The 12771-nt window shown below is 65.6% G+C and overlaps 2 protein-coding genes across 7 annotated transcripts; both read right to left on the bottom strand.

Moving 5' to 3' along the window:
* Positions 1-1083: 1083 nt before the first annotated feature.
* CRACR2B (calcium release activated channel regulator 2B) lies at positions 1084-6511 on the bottom strand. 6 transcript variants are annotated; one of them, XM_053924748.1, is made up of 12 exons: positions 6388-6496; positions 5913-6018; positions 5596-5719; positions 4233-4423; positions 4041-4152; positions 3400-3574; positions 2852-2998; positions 2663-2753; positions 2412-2504; positions 2075-2241; positions 1771-1842; positions 1084-1529 (listed from the first exon to the last, which is right to left on the bottom strand). In XM_053924748.1, exons 4-12 carry the CDS (start codon positions 4395-4397, stop codon positions 1352-1354), a joined length of 1200 nt encoding a protein of 399 aa, XP_053780723.1. In that variant the 5' UTR covers positions 4398-4423; positions 5596-5719; positions 5913-6018; positions 6388-6496; the 3' UTR covers positions 1084-1351. The 6 variants fall into 6 exon arrangements, with proteins under 6 accessions (XP_053780723.1, XP_053780725.1, XP_053780724.1 ...); XM_053924750.1 differs by lacking the exon at positions 5596-5719; XM_053924749.1 differs by lacking the exon at positions 5913-6018 and having other exon boundaries at positions 6388-6494.
* An 858-nt stretch (positions 6512-7369) lies between these two features.
* Positions 7370-12280, bottom strand: PNPLA2 (patatin like phospholipase domain containing 2). The gene is made up of 9 exons (XM_053924746.1): positions 11972-12280; positions 10144-10376; positions 9996-10061; positions 9456-9665; positions 9063-9123; positions 8784-8948; positions 8467-8599; positions 8152-8274; positions 7370-8069 (listed from the first exon to the last, which is right to left on the bottom strand). Exons 1-9 carry the CDS (start codon positions 12174-12176, stop codon positions 7799-7801), a joined length of 1467 nt encoding a protein of 488 aa, XP_053780721.1. The 5' UTR covers positions 12177-12280; the 3' UTR covers positions 7370-7798.
* Positions 12281-12771: the final 491 nt, after the last annotated feature.

Raw genomic sequence — 12771 nt, 5'->3', positions numbered from 1 at the left:
CCCCCAGCCTCAGGCCCGCCCACGGCTGATAAACCCCGCCCCGGCCCACAGGCCCATCCACTGCCAACAAACCCCGCCCCAGCCCGCAGGCCCGCCCACGGCCAGCAGGTCTGAACAAGTGCTCTTAGGTGGCAGGCGGGGTTCCAGCTGGTGCAGGCAGTGAGGGTCCCTACTAGGGCTTTGGAGGCCGGGCAAGCCACAGATCTGAGGCCCCCACAACCTGGCCAGGGCCCACACCTTCAGGAGACAGAGGACCTGGGCTAGGGGAACGGGAAGTGGGGGAGGCCACCATCCCAGCCAAGGCCCTGGACTCTGTCCGAGACCCCATTGGCCTCCAGGCCCTTTTCGTTCTCTCCTCCCAACCCAGGGACTACCTGGAGGCTGCGGGGGTCAGCAGAACAGATGCTGACCTGGTGGGGGAAGGCCGCGGGCCCCTGTGAGATACATCCAGTCTGGGGGGCATCCGGCCTGGCAGTGGTGAGCAAGTCCTGCTGACCCGCGGGACTGGGGATGGGAGAGTGGCGGGCAAGGAGGGGAGCCGCCCAACCCACCAGCTCACCCCCAGCGCCAGGCGGGGCCTGCATCTGCACAATAGGTCTAAGCACCTCTCCAGGGACAGTGGCTGCACTCCTCCCTGCCCCTGTCCTGGGCTGAGCTGACAGCTCCCAGCTCCCCCCCCCCCCCCCCCCCCCCCCCCGGCATGGGAAGCAGCTCCAGGCCTAGCCCAGGGCGCTCCATGCAGGGCTGACCTGACTCAGGTGGTTTGCCCAGAGCCATGTGAGGACTAGCATGGGGAAGGGATGGTCAACTGAATCTGGAGTGGGAGGAAGCCCTTCCTGGCACTCCCTGGGGAAACCTGGGCCTCTGTCTCCTTGCCCTGCTGAGGAGCCTATGGGGCTTCAGGTTTTTATGGGCTGTGAGGGCTTGGGGTCTGACCAGAGACACAGGGACACCCACAGACACAAACAGGGACCTACAACCCAGCACCGCAGGGCTGTGGACCTGTGACAAGTGTGCACCCTGGACACCTGAAGCCTATGGACCCCCTAACCCCCTGCACACAGAAGGTCCCAGAGATTGCGGTGCAGTTGGTGGAGTTTATTTAGAGGAGGGGCTGGCTTCTGCTGGACAGAGATGGATTTGATGGGATGTGGACAGGATGAGGACCAGAAAGGTGGCACAGGGGACCCTGACCACCCTGGGTTAGTTCCTCCATGTCTGTAGCCAGGCAGGCTGGACATCCCCGTGGGGACAGCCCACATCCTGGATGGGCAGCTCCAGCCATGATGAGTCCCTTTCAGGGGTTGGCTTTTCCAGGTTAACGCCCAGTGAGTCACGGGGTGGCTGGTCATCAGGCACTGGGAAGGTGGCCTGAGCCACGTCTGGGGGGTCGGGTCCAGTTGCTACAGCAGCAGCAGCAGCAGGTGGGCCCTGGCAGGCGGGCAGAGGCCAGAGCCTTTCTGCGGCCAATGCCCAGCTGCTTGGTCTCACAGGCATCCCTCTCGTCTCGTAGCCGCGTGTTCAGCTCCCTGGGGAAGAGAGTCCAAGGGCTCAGAGAGGTCTCAGGAGACAGCATTTTAGGGTAGGTAATGTGGCCTCAGACCCTCCCTCAGACCAGGAGAGAAGTGTCTAGCTGGGCTGCAGCATGAGGGAGAGAGGACAGATACGAGGAAGGACTTCCTCGCAGTAAGCCAGGCAGCGCTCAGGGACGTCTGGGAGCGGGCAGCTGCACGGAGCCCCTTCCCTCGCGTGACCTCAGCATGACCGAACCTGAGAAGCTCCAGCTGCCGCAGGAGGCTGACCTTCTCTTTCTGCATGTTCCTCGAGACCGCAACCACATCTCTGCGGGCGGGAGGTGGTGACCCGGATGCAGGGAGACTCCTGGGGCGCTCCACGACCCCCTAGAGGGCCTTGACCCACGTAGACCCTGGGGGCGGGGCTGGGACTCGGGCTACAGAGGCAAGTGGCCCCCACCTGAGCGCTAAGTGCGGCCCTGCTTTGCCGCGCCCGTTGGTCTCACCCCCTCCTCAGTCCCCGCCCCCAAGGGCCCGCCCCAGCCCCACGCCCCGGGCACCGTAGGGCTCGCTTCTGGCGGCTCTGTGCGTCGCCCTCCAGGCTGCGTAGCTGCTGCTGAGCGGCCTCCAGCTGCGCCCGCAGCGCCTCGTTGGCCAGCCACAGCTGGGCGTTCTGCGCCTGCGCCTCCAGCTGCTCCGCCGCCCGGGTCTGCAGCTGCTGCTCCAGCTGGGGGTGGTGAGGAAAAGAGGCTGCAGAGGGACTCCCTCCTCCCCGCGATGCCGGTTTGCCCCACTCCCAGAGTTGCCAGGCTGGGGACCCAGGAAACCAGGGAGGGCAGGCAATTTTGGGGATGGGGGCGTGGGCTGGGCCGCTGGGCACCCGGCCCTGCCGCTCACCTCCCGCTGCCGCAGGCCCGCACGCTCCAGCTCCTGCTCGTGGCTCTGCAGGTCCAGCTCCAGGCAGCCTCTCCGCTCCTCCCGGGGCAGGTCCTGGGACACGTGAAGGTGTACCTGAGCCTCCGCAGGCTGCCGTGGGGCAGGGGCCGAGGCTTAGGACCAACTCCGAGGAGGCGGAGCCAGGGAGATGGACGAGTCTGGGGTTGGACCTGGTGGAGCAGGGACCAGGCAGGACGGGGCCGAGCGCCCACCTGACTCCGCAGGCGCTGGCGCTGTTGGCGGAGCTGCTGCTCTGTCTCCTCATACAGACACCGCACCTCCCTCTCGTGCTCGCTCTCCCGCCTTCGGGGCCGGAGTGAGATGGTTAGCTGCTTGGAACCCACTGCAGACCCCCCCCCCCCTACTGCCTTCCGGAGCCCCGCCCTGGCCACAGGTCTCACCGCCGCAGCGCCTGCTCCAGGCCGTCTCGCTGTCGGGCCGCCTCCTCCAGGCAGGCGGATGCTTGAATCAGAACGTCCTCGAAATATCCCAGCAGCTCGGGCCGCTCACGCTGCAGCCGGGTCCAGAGCGTCCGCGCTGCCCGCTGCCTGCAAGGGTGGGCAGGGGCTGAAGCCAGAGTGGGGTCGCCCTTTCTGAGGGCGACCTCTGCAGCCCCAGACAAGCAAGGCGCGTTTGCCGCATGCAGGTACTTTCGCCCCAGTCAGGGCTCAGTGTCTGTGTGCGGCTGGCGTAGCAGTGAGGGGTCCTGTGTACGCAGGGTTTTGCCCTGTGTGCGAGGCTGTGTGCCTGGCTCAACCCCTCCTTCCTGCAGCATCCTAAAATGCAAATCCTGTGGGAAATCACGCCGGCTCCTTCTAGGGAGTGGCAGCTGAGAGGGAACAGCAAGGCCAGACCTGGGCTGGGGACCCTGCCCAGAGCAGACCCTAGGGCAAAGTGGACCGACAACAGCCAGGAGAGGGAACTGGGAAAAGGACCAGCACAGACTCACTCGCTCAGAACCCGGGCCACCCCGAGCTGCTCCAGTGCAGAGAAAAATCTCTCCTCCTCCTCCTCCTCCAGGGAGCCCCCGATACCTTGCACCTCCGACCAGCCCGACTCAAAGGTTTCCTCAGAACCCAGAGAGGGCAGTGTGCCCTGAGCCGACTCCACCCCCACAAACTTCCCTGTGGACATGGGAGAGAGAGAGATTGTCAGGACTGGGTTACCACCCAAGCTCAGCCTCCACTTGCCTCCCCCCACAACACACCCACATATCCTGCCCTTTCTCTAAGCCCAGTTTCCTGTTTTTCTTCCTTATTCTGGTTTGACTCTAGGCCTGGGAATGGGAGGTGACAGCCGGGCTCAGGCCAGAACCGACAGCTGGCTCCCAGCCAACCCCACCTGGGTTCAGCATGGGAGAGAGGGTGGGGGAGCAGGAGGGTCAGCTCCACACACAGCACAGCAGCTGGGGGCTTTCTAGGAGCCTTGCCATGGAGCCTGTGTGCACAGACATTAGCGCCTGTTCTGGAGGGAGGCGATGGAGGAGCCCCAGCTGCGGTCTGTGTGGGCCGTGGGCCCCACAGAGTCCCACATGTGCCAGGGGAGGGTCACTGGGTGAGGGTCAGGGTGAAGGACGAGGGAGGGGCTCACCCAAGCCGAGGCAGAACTCTCGGGCAGTGAGGAAACCGGTGCGTGCCTGATCCAGACTTTCGAACACAGCCTCCAGTTGTTCCGGCGTGAGGAGCAGGTCACTCTGCAAGCCCTGGCCAGACAATGGTGCCGGGCTGAGTAGCCGGGGCCAGCCCTGGGCTGGCTGCCCCCTGGGGCTGGGGACTCACTCACCTGCAGGTCATGCCGGGTGATGAAACCCTTGGCCTCCTTGTCACACAGCAGGAACAGCTCCTGGGCCTGCGCCAGCATGGCTGCCCGAGGCCCCATAGTGCCCCCGTCCTTCTCCCCATCCTCCTCCAGGGCCTCCCCAGCCCTGAGCTTCCCAGGGCTGGCCATGAAAGCTGGGGCTCAGCTGCTGGGTGCTGAAAAGCCAAGGAGGAGTCGGGGGCTGAGCAGAGCTCAGATAAATGAGGAGGGGGAGGCCGAGAGAGGGCGAAGGCTAAGCTGGAGCCATGGAGACCCAGGGTGGAGCAGAGGAAGATGGGAGAATGCACGGTGCAGATCCAGAGAGGAGAGGCTGTTGGGGGGCGGTGGCGCTACACGGGGTGTTGGGGGAATGCTGACTCAGGGCCCCCAGGGGCTGCCCAGGGAGCTAGAGGCTGTGGGCCAGGAGGGAGGCAGAGAGAGGACTGGTTGGGGGGACAGGCAATCTCAGTTTGGGGGGCAGCTACAGGAGATCTTGAGTGGAGAGGGGAGCTTCTGGCGAGTGAGGGTAGAGCTTGGGTGAGGGAGTGGTCATTGGGGGAGGAGCTGCGCAGGTCCTCAAGTCCGGGACAAGGGCTGCCGGGCTGGATCAGGGGGAGCACTGGCCCATCCTGCCTAACCCTCTCCTCTGCGCCCCTCACCAGCCTGGGCCTCCGGGGCCCTCCCTCCTTCCAGCTGGCAGGCTAAGTAAGCTCCTCCCTCCCGACCACAGCCCCTCCCACTGCCGGGCGCCAGGGCCCCTGGGGTGCAGGTGCGGGGTCCTGGCCTGGGACAGGGTGCCTTCCGTGGCCCCGGTCAGGAATACCCTAGATTCTAGGCTTAGCAGCCCCTCCCACAGACCAGCCCCCTCTGTGGCCCGGAGCGAGGCCCCGCCCCCTAATCAGAGGCACCTGTCTTCGCACCACGCCCTGGTCCCGGACTTCCATGGCCAACCCCCAGCAAGGCGAGCCCTCCCCCCACCCCTGGGTGGGACGTGGTTCCCCTCAATTGAGAACAGTGGTTCTCAGCCCAACCCCCGCTCCTGGGGAGCTGAGAATAGATCTCCAAGGAGGGCAGGTCTGAGGGAGGGCGACAGGAAGTGACACGGGGACAGTGACCTCTCCCCCCCTTCGTTGTTGCCTCACCCAGGCGGTGCACCGCCCTGCCGGCGGCTCACGGGCTCCCCGGGACCAGAGGTCCATCCCAGCGGAAGCGGCGCTGCGACTGGACTCGGGAAGCAGGGAGGAAGGGCCGACAGCGCCCCGCCCCGAGGGTCCCTAGAGTCCCTGACCTCCACGTGCAGGGGTCGGTGCTCCCTGCGGGAGCGTGGCGGGGCCCGCCTGGCGCCTACCTGCGAGCTGCACTGCGGCCGCACCTGCCACGCACCTGGCCTCTCCTCCCGGAAAGGCGCACACGGTGGGGGACGCAGGACGGCGGCGGGGGGAGGGGTGCGGGGCGAATCTGCTGCTGCTGCCCTGCAGGCACCGGGACCCCGCTGTGGGCCGGCCCGGGCGGGGCGCCGCAGCTGCTGTCGCCCTGTCCCCGCCTCTCGGCGCGCCCCGGGGAAGCCCGGCTCTGGCCTCACTCCCCACCCACCCTGGACCTGGCAGTCGCGTCTCTGTCCCAGCAGAGGCCCTGTGCACGGTGACGTGGGCATGACCCAGGTACCTGGGGACCCTTCCTAAGCAGGGCCAAGGTGAGGAGAGGGGCACTGCCCTGAGGATCACAAGTTAAGGCGCCGAAAAGCGTGTGTGGGAGACCACCAGGCAGAGAGCTGAGCAAAAAGCACTTTCAGCGGTCATCTCTGGGAGAGCGGTTGCTTTCCTCCCCTCCCCAAACTGTCCCAGTCTGGTTTTCCCCAGGTTTAAATAAGACACATGGAACGCACTAGAAAATGACACTTAACAGCACAGAGGCCTGTGCATGTGTGAGGGTGAGTGATGGGTGGGGGCCGGAGGTCCTCACCTCAGCGGGCCCCCCCAGCACTCCTGTTGGGGCACAGCCCTGACTTGGGTCCCCTTGGGGCAGGGCTGAGGGAAGGAGCTGGGTGGAGCTGGGTGCCCTTCCTGCTGGGGGAGAAAATTTCAGCCTCCTACCCAGGGCCCCCCCCACTGCTGCAGTCCCAGCCTGGCCCTGCACCCACCTGGAGGGCCTGGCCTCACTGGGGGGCCTGGCAGTGCTGGAGATTGGAGGCCTCTGCTTCTCCAGGGGCCTGGGATCCTGCTGAACTAGAACAGGTCGGGCCGATAGGACAAGACCTTGAGACCAGGAGGGGGGCGGCCCCTGGCACACAGGGACCTGCCCAGCCGGCTCGCCCAGTCCTACTACCAACCGTTATTGTTGGCTGGGGGCTGCCACTGCAGCACCCAGGTGGGGTGGGGGGAGGCAGGTGGGGCTGAACTGGGCAAGACTAAGGGCTCTGGACAGCTAGCCAAGCACCCGCTGATCCAGCACCCCTCACGCCCTGGGCCCTTTTGGTCACCAGGGAGGGCTGGCTGAATTCCCTGACTGCCCAGGGCAGAGGACACTTTCAGGAAACAATGTCTCTCCCAAAACAAGGTCCAGCCCTCCAGCTCAGGCTCGCCTTGGTATCGGAGACCACTCCTACACATTGGCAGGAGACTGGGCACCCTGCACACAGAGGGGGGCCGGGAACAAGGACATGGGTGCAGTTTGCAGTGGCCAGGGGAGGCCCAGCAGCTCACATAGGGCCTCGGGCCAAGCGCCCCAACTGGAGTGGGCCCCACACTTCCTCGAGAACAGCACCCTCCCCAGTGTGGAGAGCAGCACCCCCCCCCCCCCCCCCGTGTGTCACGGTGGAGCAGAGGTGCAGGTGCCACCTTCTGCAAACAGGCCTTTGTTTTTTATTCAGCAAGGATCTTGGTCCCAAGCGTTTCCACTGGCCATTGGAAAGCTGCACCCAAGGGCCAGCCAGCCGGCATCAGCACCAATGCACGTGTCCTGGCCCAATGAGGGTGCTGCAGCCAGGGAGGCCCGCAGGTGCTTTCTGGGGAGCCCCGGGCCTGAAAGCTAGGTTCAAGGGGATGGGACCCCTGGAAGCCCCGACCTGAAGATGCACCAACACTGGTCAGCTAGAGGGGGTCACATACAGAGAGGACGCAGGGTCTGAGCTTGGCGTTTATTACATCTGCTTCAGGAAAAATAAATAATGCTTCTCACACCTTCTCCAGTAAGACGTGGAAAATGCAGAGGGAGGAGCAGCTACAAAGTTCCCAGGAGCAGTAACCACTGACCACTGCTGGGCCCTGGCCCTGCCCGAGGCAGGCCTGGGAGAGGGAGATTAAGGCACAGGTGAGGGGCCCTCTGCAGGGTGCTCCACACCCCTGCGCACTCAGCGCAGCCAGTGAGTGGTTGGTGGAGGGGTTGACAGCAAAGCCCCTTCTCGAAGCCCGAGGGTCCCCATCCCTCCTCCACCAGCGATGGAGAGAGGCCAGGGAAGAGGATCTCAGCCAGCCCCAGGGCCCCGCCTCACGTGGCAAGGAAGCTGGGGGGCTCGGCCCTCAGCACTGGGACCCAGGGGGCTAGGAAGGTGTTCAGCAAGGGGGCAAGCCGGGAGGGTGCTGCAGGGGCGCAGGGCTGGGAGAGGTGGGGGGGCGCATGCGCAGCGCATCCGGCGGGAAGGCCACGTTGGTGCAGAAGAGGCCGAGCAGCAGCTGGCGTTGGCACTCCTCCCACTTGGCCAGCGCGTCTGCCAGGGAGAGGTTGTTGCGCATCCAGGCCGGCAGCGCCTCGCAGTAGGCAGCACAGGACAGTGGCACGGAGGGCAGCGACTGGGCGCGGCGCAGCTCCATCTGCTCCGACAGCCTGCGGGCAGGAGTGCGGGCTTCAGCGTGGGGCCCGCTACGGTGAGACTGTGGCCCCGCAAACACGGCCATCAAGGGCTCACCTGGAGGGCAGGTGGCTGCCCAGCTTCCTCTTGGCACGCATCATCAGGTACTGGCAGATGCTCCCGGTCTGCTCCTTCATCCACCGGATGTCCTCTGGGACGTCAGGCAGCCACTCCAGCAAGCTGGGGCGGGAGGCTTGGCCTCAGGGCTAGGGCCCACCCCTGTGCCCACACCCCAACCCTTGGCCCTGCCTGTGCCCCGACATGGCCACAGCCCCACCCACCCCACCGGCTCTCTCTTCCCCAGGTGACCGGCCCTCATGGATAATCCCAAAGTCAGGTCCGGCGCTCCTCTCCCGCCCCCCCCCCCCATACCGGATGGTGAAGGACACGGCACTCTCCAAGGGCAGAGTGTACGGCACCATCATAGCCGTGGCCAGGCGCACAGGCAGCATGTTGGAGAGTGTGGTCAGCAGGTCCTTGGGCTCCACGCAGGCCTCCAGCAGGGCTGTGGGTGGGGTGCAGGAGGGAGACTGACCTACCCTGGGGGGGGCGCCCTCCTCACACATCCACCCCACCCACACCTCACACAGGGCCTTGGCCAGGTGCCCCAAGGGGAGCAGGCCCCACACTCCCTTGGGAACCTCAACCTCCACAGCCAGGAAGGCAGCCGTGCACGCCCCTCCACACACCCTCATTGAGCCGGGCAGGCAGATGTTCCAAGATGGGATCCTCCCCAGGTGGCTGCAAGTGGCCCTCTACTCGAGCCCTCTCCACTGCCACCTCATCCTGGTCCTGGCGGACAGGGGGACGGGCAGAGGGCAGTGCCAGCAGGGGGTTGGGCCGGTTCAGGAGGCCTGGGTAGAGAGGGCCAAACACCAAACACGGGGTCAGCCCAGGGGAAGGAGGGGTGGTGATGCAGAGCCCCTCCCCCACCCTCACGGGGGAGGCGGGGCCCAGCCCCCACGCACCATTTCTCCGAAGGAAGCGCAGGCCATCCCGGTAGCCCTGCTTGCACATCTCCCGCAGCACCTGGGGTGGGGGCATAGGTGTGTGGGAGCTGAGAGTCAGACACGCGCCCTGCTCTGCCCCACCCTGGTCCCTGGCGCCCCTGCAATCCCCACCCCTGCCCACCACTACGCTAAGGGGTCCAGGACAAATCTAGGCTGCACAGAGGCTGGAGACGCTGCCCCCTGGGGGAGAGATCATGTCAGCCACAGGCTTCTTCCCCAGTCCTCAGAAGAGCTTGTCAGAATCCCTACCCCACCCCAGTCCCTCAGGGGAGGTCAGAGGGGCAGCTTTCTCCCACCAGCAGCAGGCAAGGGGAGGCTGTGCGGGCCTCAGCCCCTGAGAGCAGGGCTCACCAGGGGCTCGGGTGGGAACAGGGCCTTGGAGAGGCGGTAAAGGTTGCGCAGGTTGAACTGGATGCTCGTGTTGGTCACGCGGAGCTCGTGGATGTTGGTAGAGCTGTCCTGTGGGCAGATGTCACTCTCGCCCGAGAAGGGGGACACTGTGATGGTGTTCTTGAGCTCATAGAGCGGCAGGTTGTCTGAGATGCCACCATCCACGTAGCGCTGAGGTGGCAGAGACACAAGGTCACACGGCAAGGGAGCTGCAGGGTGAGCTGGCCCCCCCCCCCCGAAGTTGCTGTTTCGTGTGGGCCTTTTACCCACTAGGCACTGGACACAGGCCCGCCTGGGTGCTGAGAGATAGCCAGACGAGGGCGGGGGGGCAGCTAAGGAAGTGTGCAGGGCCACAGGGCTGGCCTGGCTCTTGAGTAACTCTGGGGGAAGTGAGGCAAGTGAGGTAGTGGCAGGAGCGAGGGGCTGGGGGACAGACAGCTTCCTCCACCCCTGCCCCACAGCCCGCAGAAGTTACCCAGGAGAGGTGCCCAGGGTACTTACGACACCCCGGAAGGTGGGGGGGATGAGACCGCAGTACACGGGGATGAAGGTGCTGCAGACGTTGGCCTGCAGAGCAGGGACAGAGGGGGGAGGTGAGCAGGGGCTCCTGGGTGCAGCTGCACCCCCGCGCGACCCCACCAGAGCCCACCTGGATGAGCTCGTCCTTGGAGTTGAAGTTGTAGATGATGACATTCTTGCCATCGGAGACGCGGGTGAGGGAGATGCCCAGACGCCCGCTGGCGCGCTCGTGGCTGTCCGCAGGCAGGGTTTTCACCAGGCAGCCACGGATGGTCTTCACCAGGTTGAAGGAGGGGTGCAGCGGGCCCAGGAACCGCTTCCGGGCTTCCTTAGACACTTCGATGATGTTGGCACCAGCCTCGCCTGGGGCAGCAGGGCCAAGGGTCAGCAGCCAGCAGTCCTGGGCTCAGCACACCCCTATGGCTGCATGCCCAGGGTCCCAGAACACACTGACTCAGGGCCCTCCACCCACCCTGGAGGGATCTCAGTGTCCAGGCAGTAGCGGGGGGAGGGCTGGCCCACAATTGGGACTTTCGCTCCTGCGCCTGGAGAGAAGCAGGCCGCCACCCCTGGGACAGCAGACAGCAGGGCTGGCCAGCTGGGGCCGGGCCTGCCCTCTGCCCGGCGTTTCCCAACAGTCGGCTCTGATCCATGAGTCACCAGACCGGGCCTCCCATGGCACTCAGCCCAGGAAGGGGGCCGGCAGAGGCTCAACTCTGACCAACCTCAGCCTTTACCCACTTGGCCAGATCCAGACCCGCAAAGCCCAGCGAGGCCCAGGGGTCCCACAGGCCCGGTGGCAGCATGAGCCTGGAAACAGTGGGGTCCCACACTCCTGGAGAGCACAACTCCCACTGCCCAGGTTGGGAGTGGGCAGCATAGGGCCAGCACCTGCCACGCTGTGGGGGCTCCCGCTGCCCAAGACCACACATGAGAAAGGTTTCTTGGGAGTGGGGTGGGGCAGGTGCTGTGGAGCCAGGTCCTCCCCTGGGTACCAGGAACCTAGGTATGTCCTGAGGCCAGCATGGGGACTGGAGGGGCAGGGGGGCAGGGCCACAGTGGTGGATCCCCCTTCCCAAGAATTAGGGGCAAGCTCTGACCTGACCTTCTCAGGGCAAAGTCACAGGAAGGAGGCAGGGAGAACCCTGCACTGGCTCCTGCTGGGAGGGACACTGATGACCCCTCTGTCACCTTGGCTGCCATAGGAGGCTGGGGGATGGGCAGCACTCCCAGGATCCCTGAGTACTCCCTGTGCTGTAAACACTGCTTGCAGGCTCCCAGGGGACAAGTGGGAGCAGAGGGCTCCTTCCTGCACACTCGGACGCAGCTCTGGGACCACAGGCTGGAAAGAAACACCTGCAGCCCGGTGGGAGGGGCCAAAACGGAGCAGGGTGGGGGGGGTGCACAGCTGGGGACCCAGGCCCGCAGGGGGTGGTCTGCCAGGAGGGAGAGAGTGGGAGACAGCTTGCCACGCTCAGGCCTGACCTGCCTGGCTCCTGCCAGAGGCCCTCCAGAAGCATCAGGACACACCGCTCAGACGTACTCTAAGAGGCCACCCCCAAACCAGGCCCCGAGGCCATGGCAGCCGGGAATGCCATAGGCCCAGGACACGGTGACCGCTAGCACCTAGACCAGGAACCATGCCCAGGATGGGCGAAGGGGCAGTTTAGGCTCCTCCCCCTAGTCTTACCTTCCCGCCCACGAGTTAGTTTCTCTTTCCAATGAAAAAAGAGCCTGATTCCCCTGCCCGCCTCCAACTTCTGCTCCGGAGGCGGCCTCGAGCCCTAGAAGCATGCCAGGCCAGGGTACCCTGGGAGCAAAACAAGCTAGGCCCCGCCCCCGCCCCGCGTCCAGGATCGCACCCACGGCCTGGGCCTGGGTCCGGCTTCCCTGCCTGGGACCGAGGATGCGCTGTGCGCATGAACATACGCCCGGCCCCGCCCTCAGGCCCAGCTCACCCAGGCAGGCCCCAGTGACCAGTGCCGTGGCCGTGAGCGCCCCTGCTGAGGCGCCATAGATGTGAGTGGCGTTGGCCACCAGGAAGGGCGCGTGTTCGCGGAGGCAGGAGGCCACGCCAATGTGGTAGACACCGAGGAAACCGCAGCCCGCGAACGAGATGTTCCAAGTCGTCTCCCGGGGAAACGTCGCTTCCTTGGGAAACATCGCAGTGGCCCGCCGGCCGGGGCTTCCCGGCGGCCGGCCTCGCTGTGCGCTGTTTGTTCGCCGGTCGCTCTCACTCAGAGTCTCCGCCGGTGGAGGCGGCAATGCTGCTTCAGGCAGCAAAGACGGTGTTTTTAGAAGTAGGTGGGCGGGGCCAGCGTGGGGCGGGGCCAGCACACGCGGCCCAATAGGGGCGCGCGAGGAACGGCTGCGTCCTGGGGGGGCATGGGGCCCCGCCCCCGAGGCCTGGGACCCCTTGCACCCCTGTGGGGTCTGCTGGGCCCTGAGCCTGCAGACACCGACCACATGGCCAAAGACAGTGGCCAGGCCCCAGGCCTCCTGCCACCCCCCAGCCCCCCATCGTGGGCAGAAGGAGGGGATACACAGTGGCCCAAGTGTGTTGGGAGCAGCGAGCTCAGTCCCAGGCCCCCCGGAGTTTTGCATCCCTGGGAGCTTCCTACAAACCTGGCACTCGCAAGGGGAAGGCCTTGCTGTTTCTGCAGCCGCTGCCTCCTCCTTCGTGGTCGGTCTACAACACCCACTCCCCAGACCAGGGACTCCCAGAACCCACCACTCATCCACAGACCGACCCATAAAC

This window comes from Desmodus rotundus, chromosome 5 (assembly GCF_022682495.2).
Source record: "Desmodus rotundus isolate HL8 chromosome 5, HLdesRot8A.1, whole genome shotgun sequence".
NCBI lineage: Eukaryota > Metazoa > Chordata > Mammalia > Chiroptera > Phyllostomidae > Desmodus > Desmodus rotundus.
The sequence above is the reverse complement of the archived record's forward strand: the minus strand, read 5'-3'. Positions and strand labels throughout refer to the sequence as shown.

Excerpts from the sequence above, each read along its gene's own strand:
- PNPLA2 (XM_053924746.1), bottom strand. The coding sequence starts at position 12,176 with ATGTTTCCCAAGGAAGCGACGTTTCCCCGGGAGACGACTTGGAACATC. Across the intron at positions 8,600-8,783 it reads GCCTGCCCGGCTCAATGAGG|CCCTGCTGGAGGCCTGCGTG; the intron begins GTGTGTGGAGGG and ends CCCCACCCACAG. Across the intron at positions 8,275-8,466 it reads GCCGTGTCCTTCACCATCCG|CTTGCTGGAGTGGCTGCCTG; the intron begins GTATGGGGGGGG and ends CTCCCGCCCCAG.
- CRACR2B (XM_053924747.1), bottom strand. The coding sequence starts at position 4,397 with ATGGCCAGCCCTGGGAAGCTCAGGGCTGGGGAGGCCCTGGAGGAGGAT. Across the intron at positions 3,575-4,040 it reads AGAGTTCTGCCTCGGCTTGG|GGAAGTTTGTGGGGGTGGAG; the intron begins GTGAGCCCCTCC and ends CCATGTCCACAG. Across the intron at positions 1,843-2,074 it reads CGCCAGAAGCGAGCCCTACG|AGATGTGGTTGCGGTCTCGA; the intron begins GTGCCCGGGGCG and ends TCCCGCCCGCAG.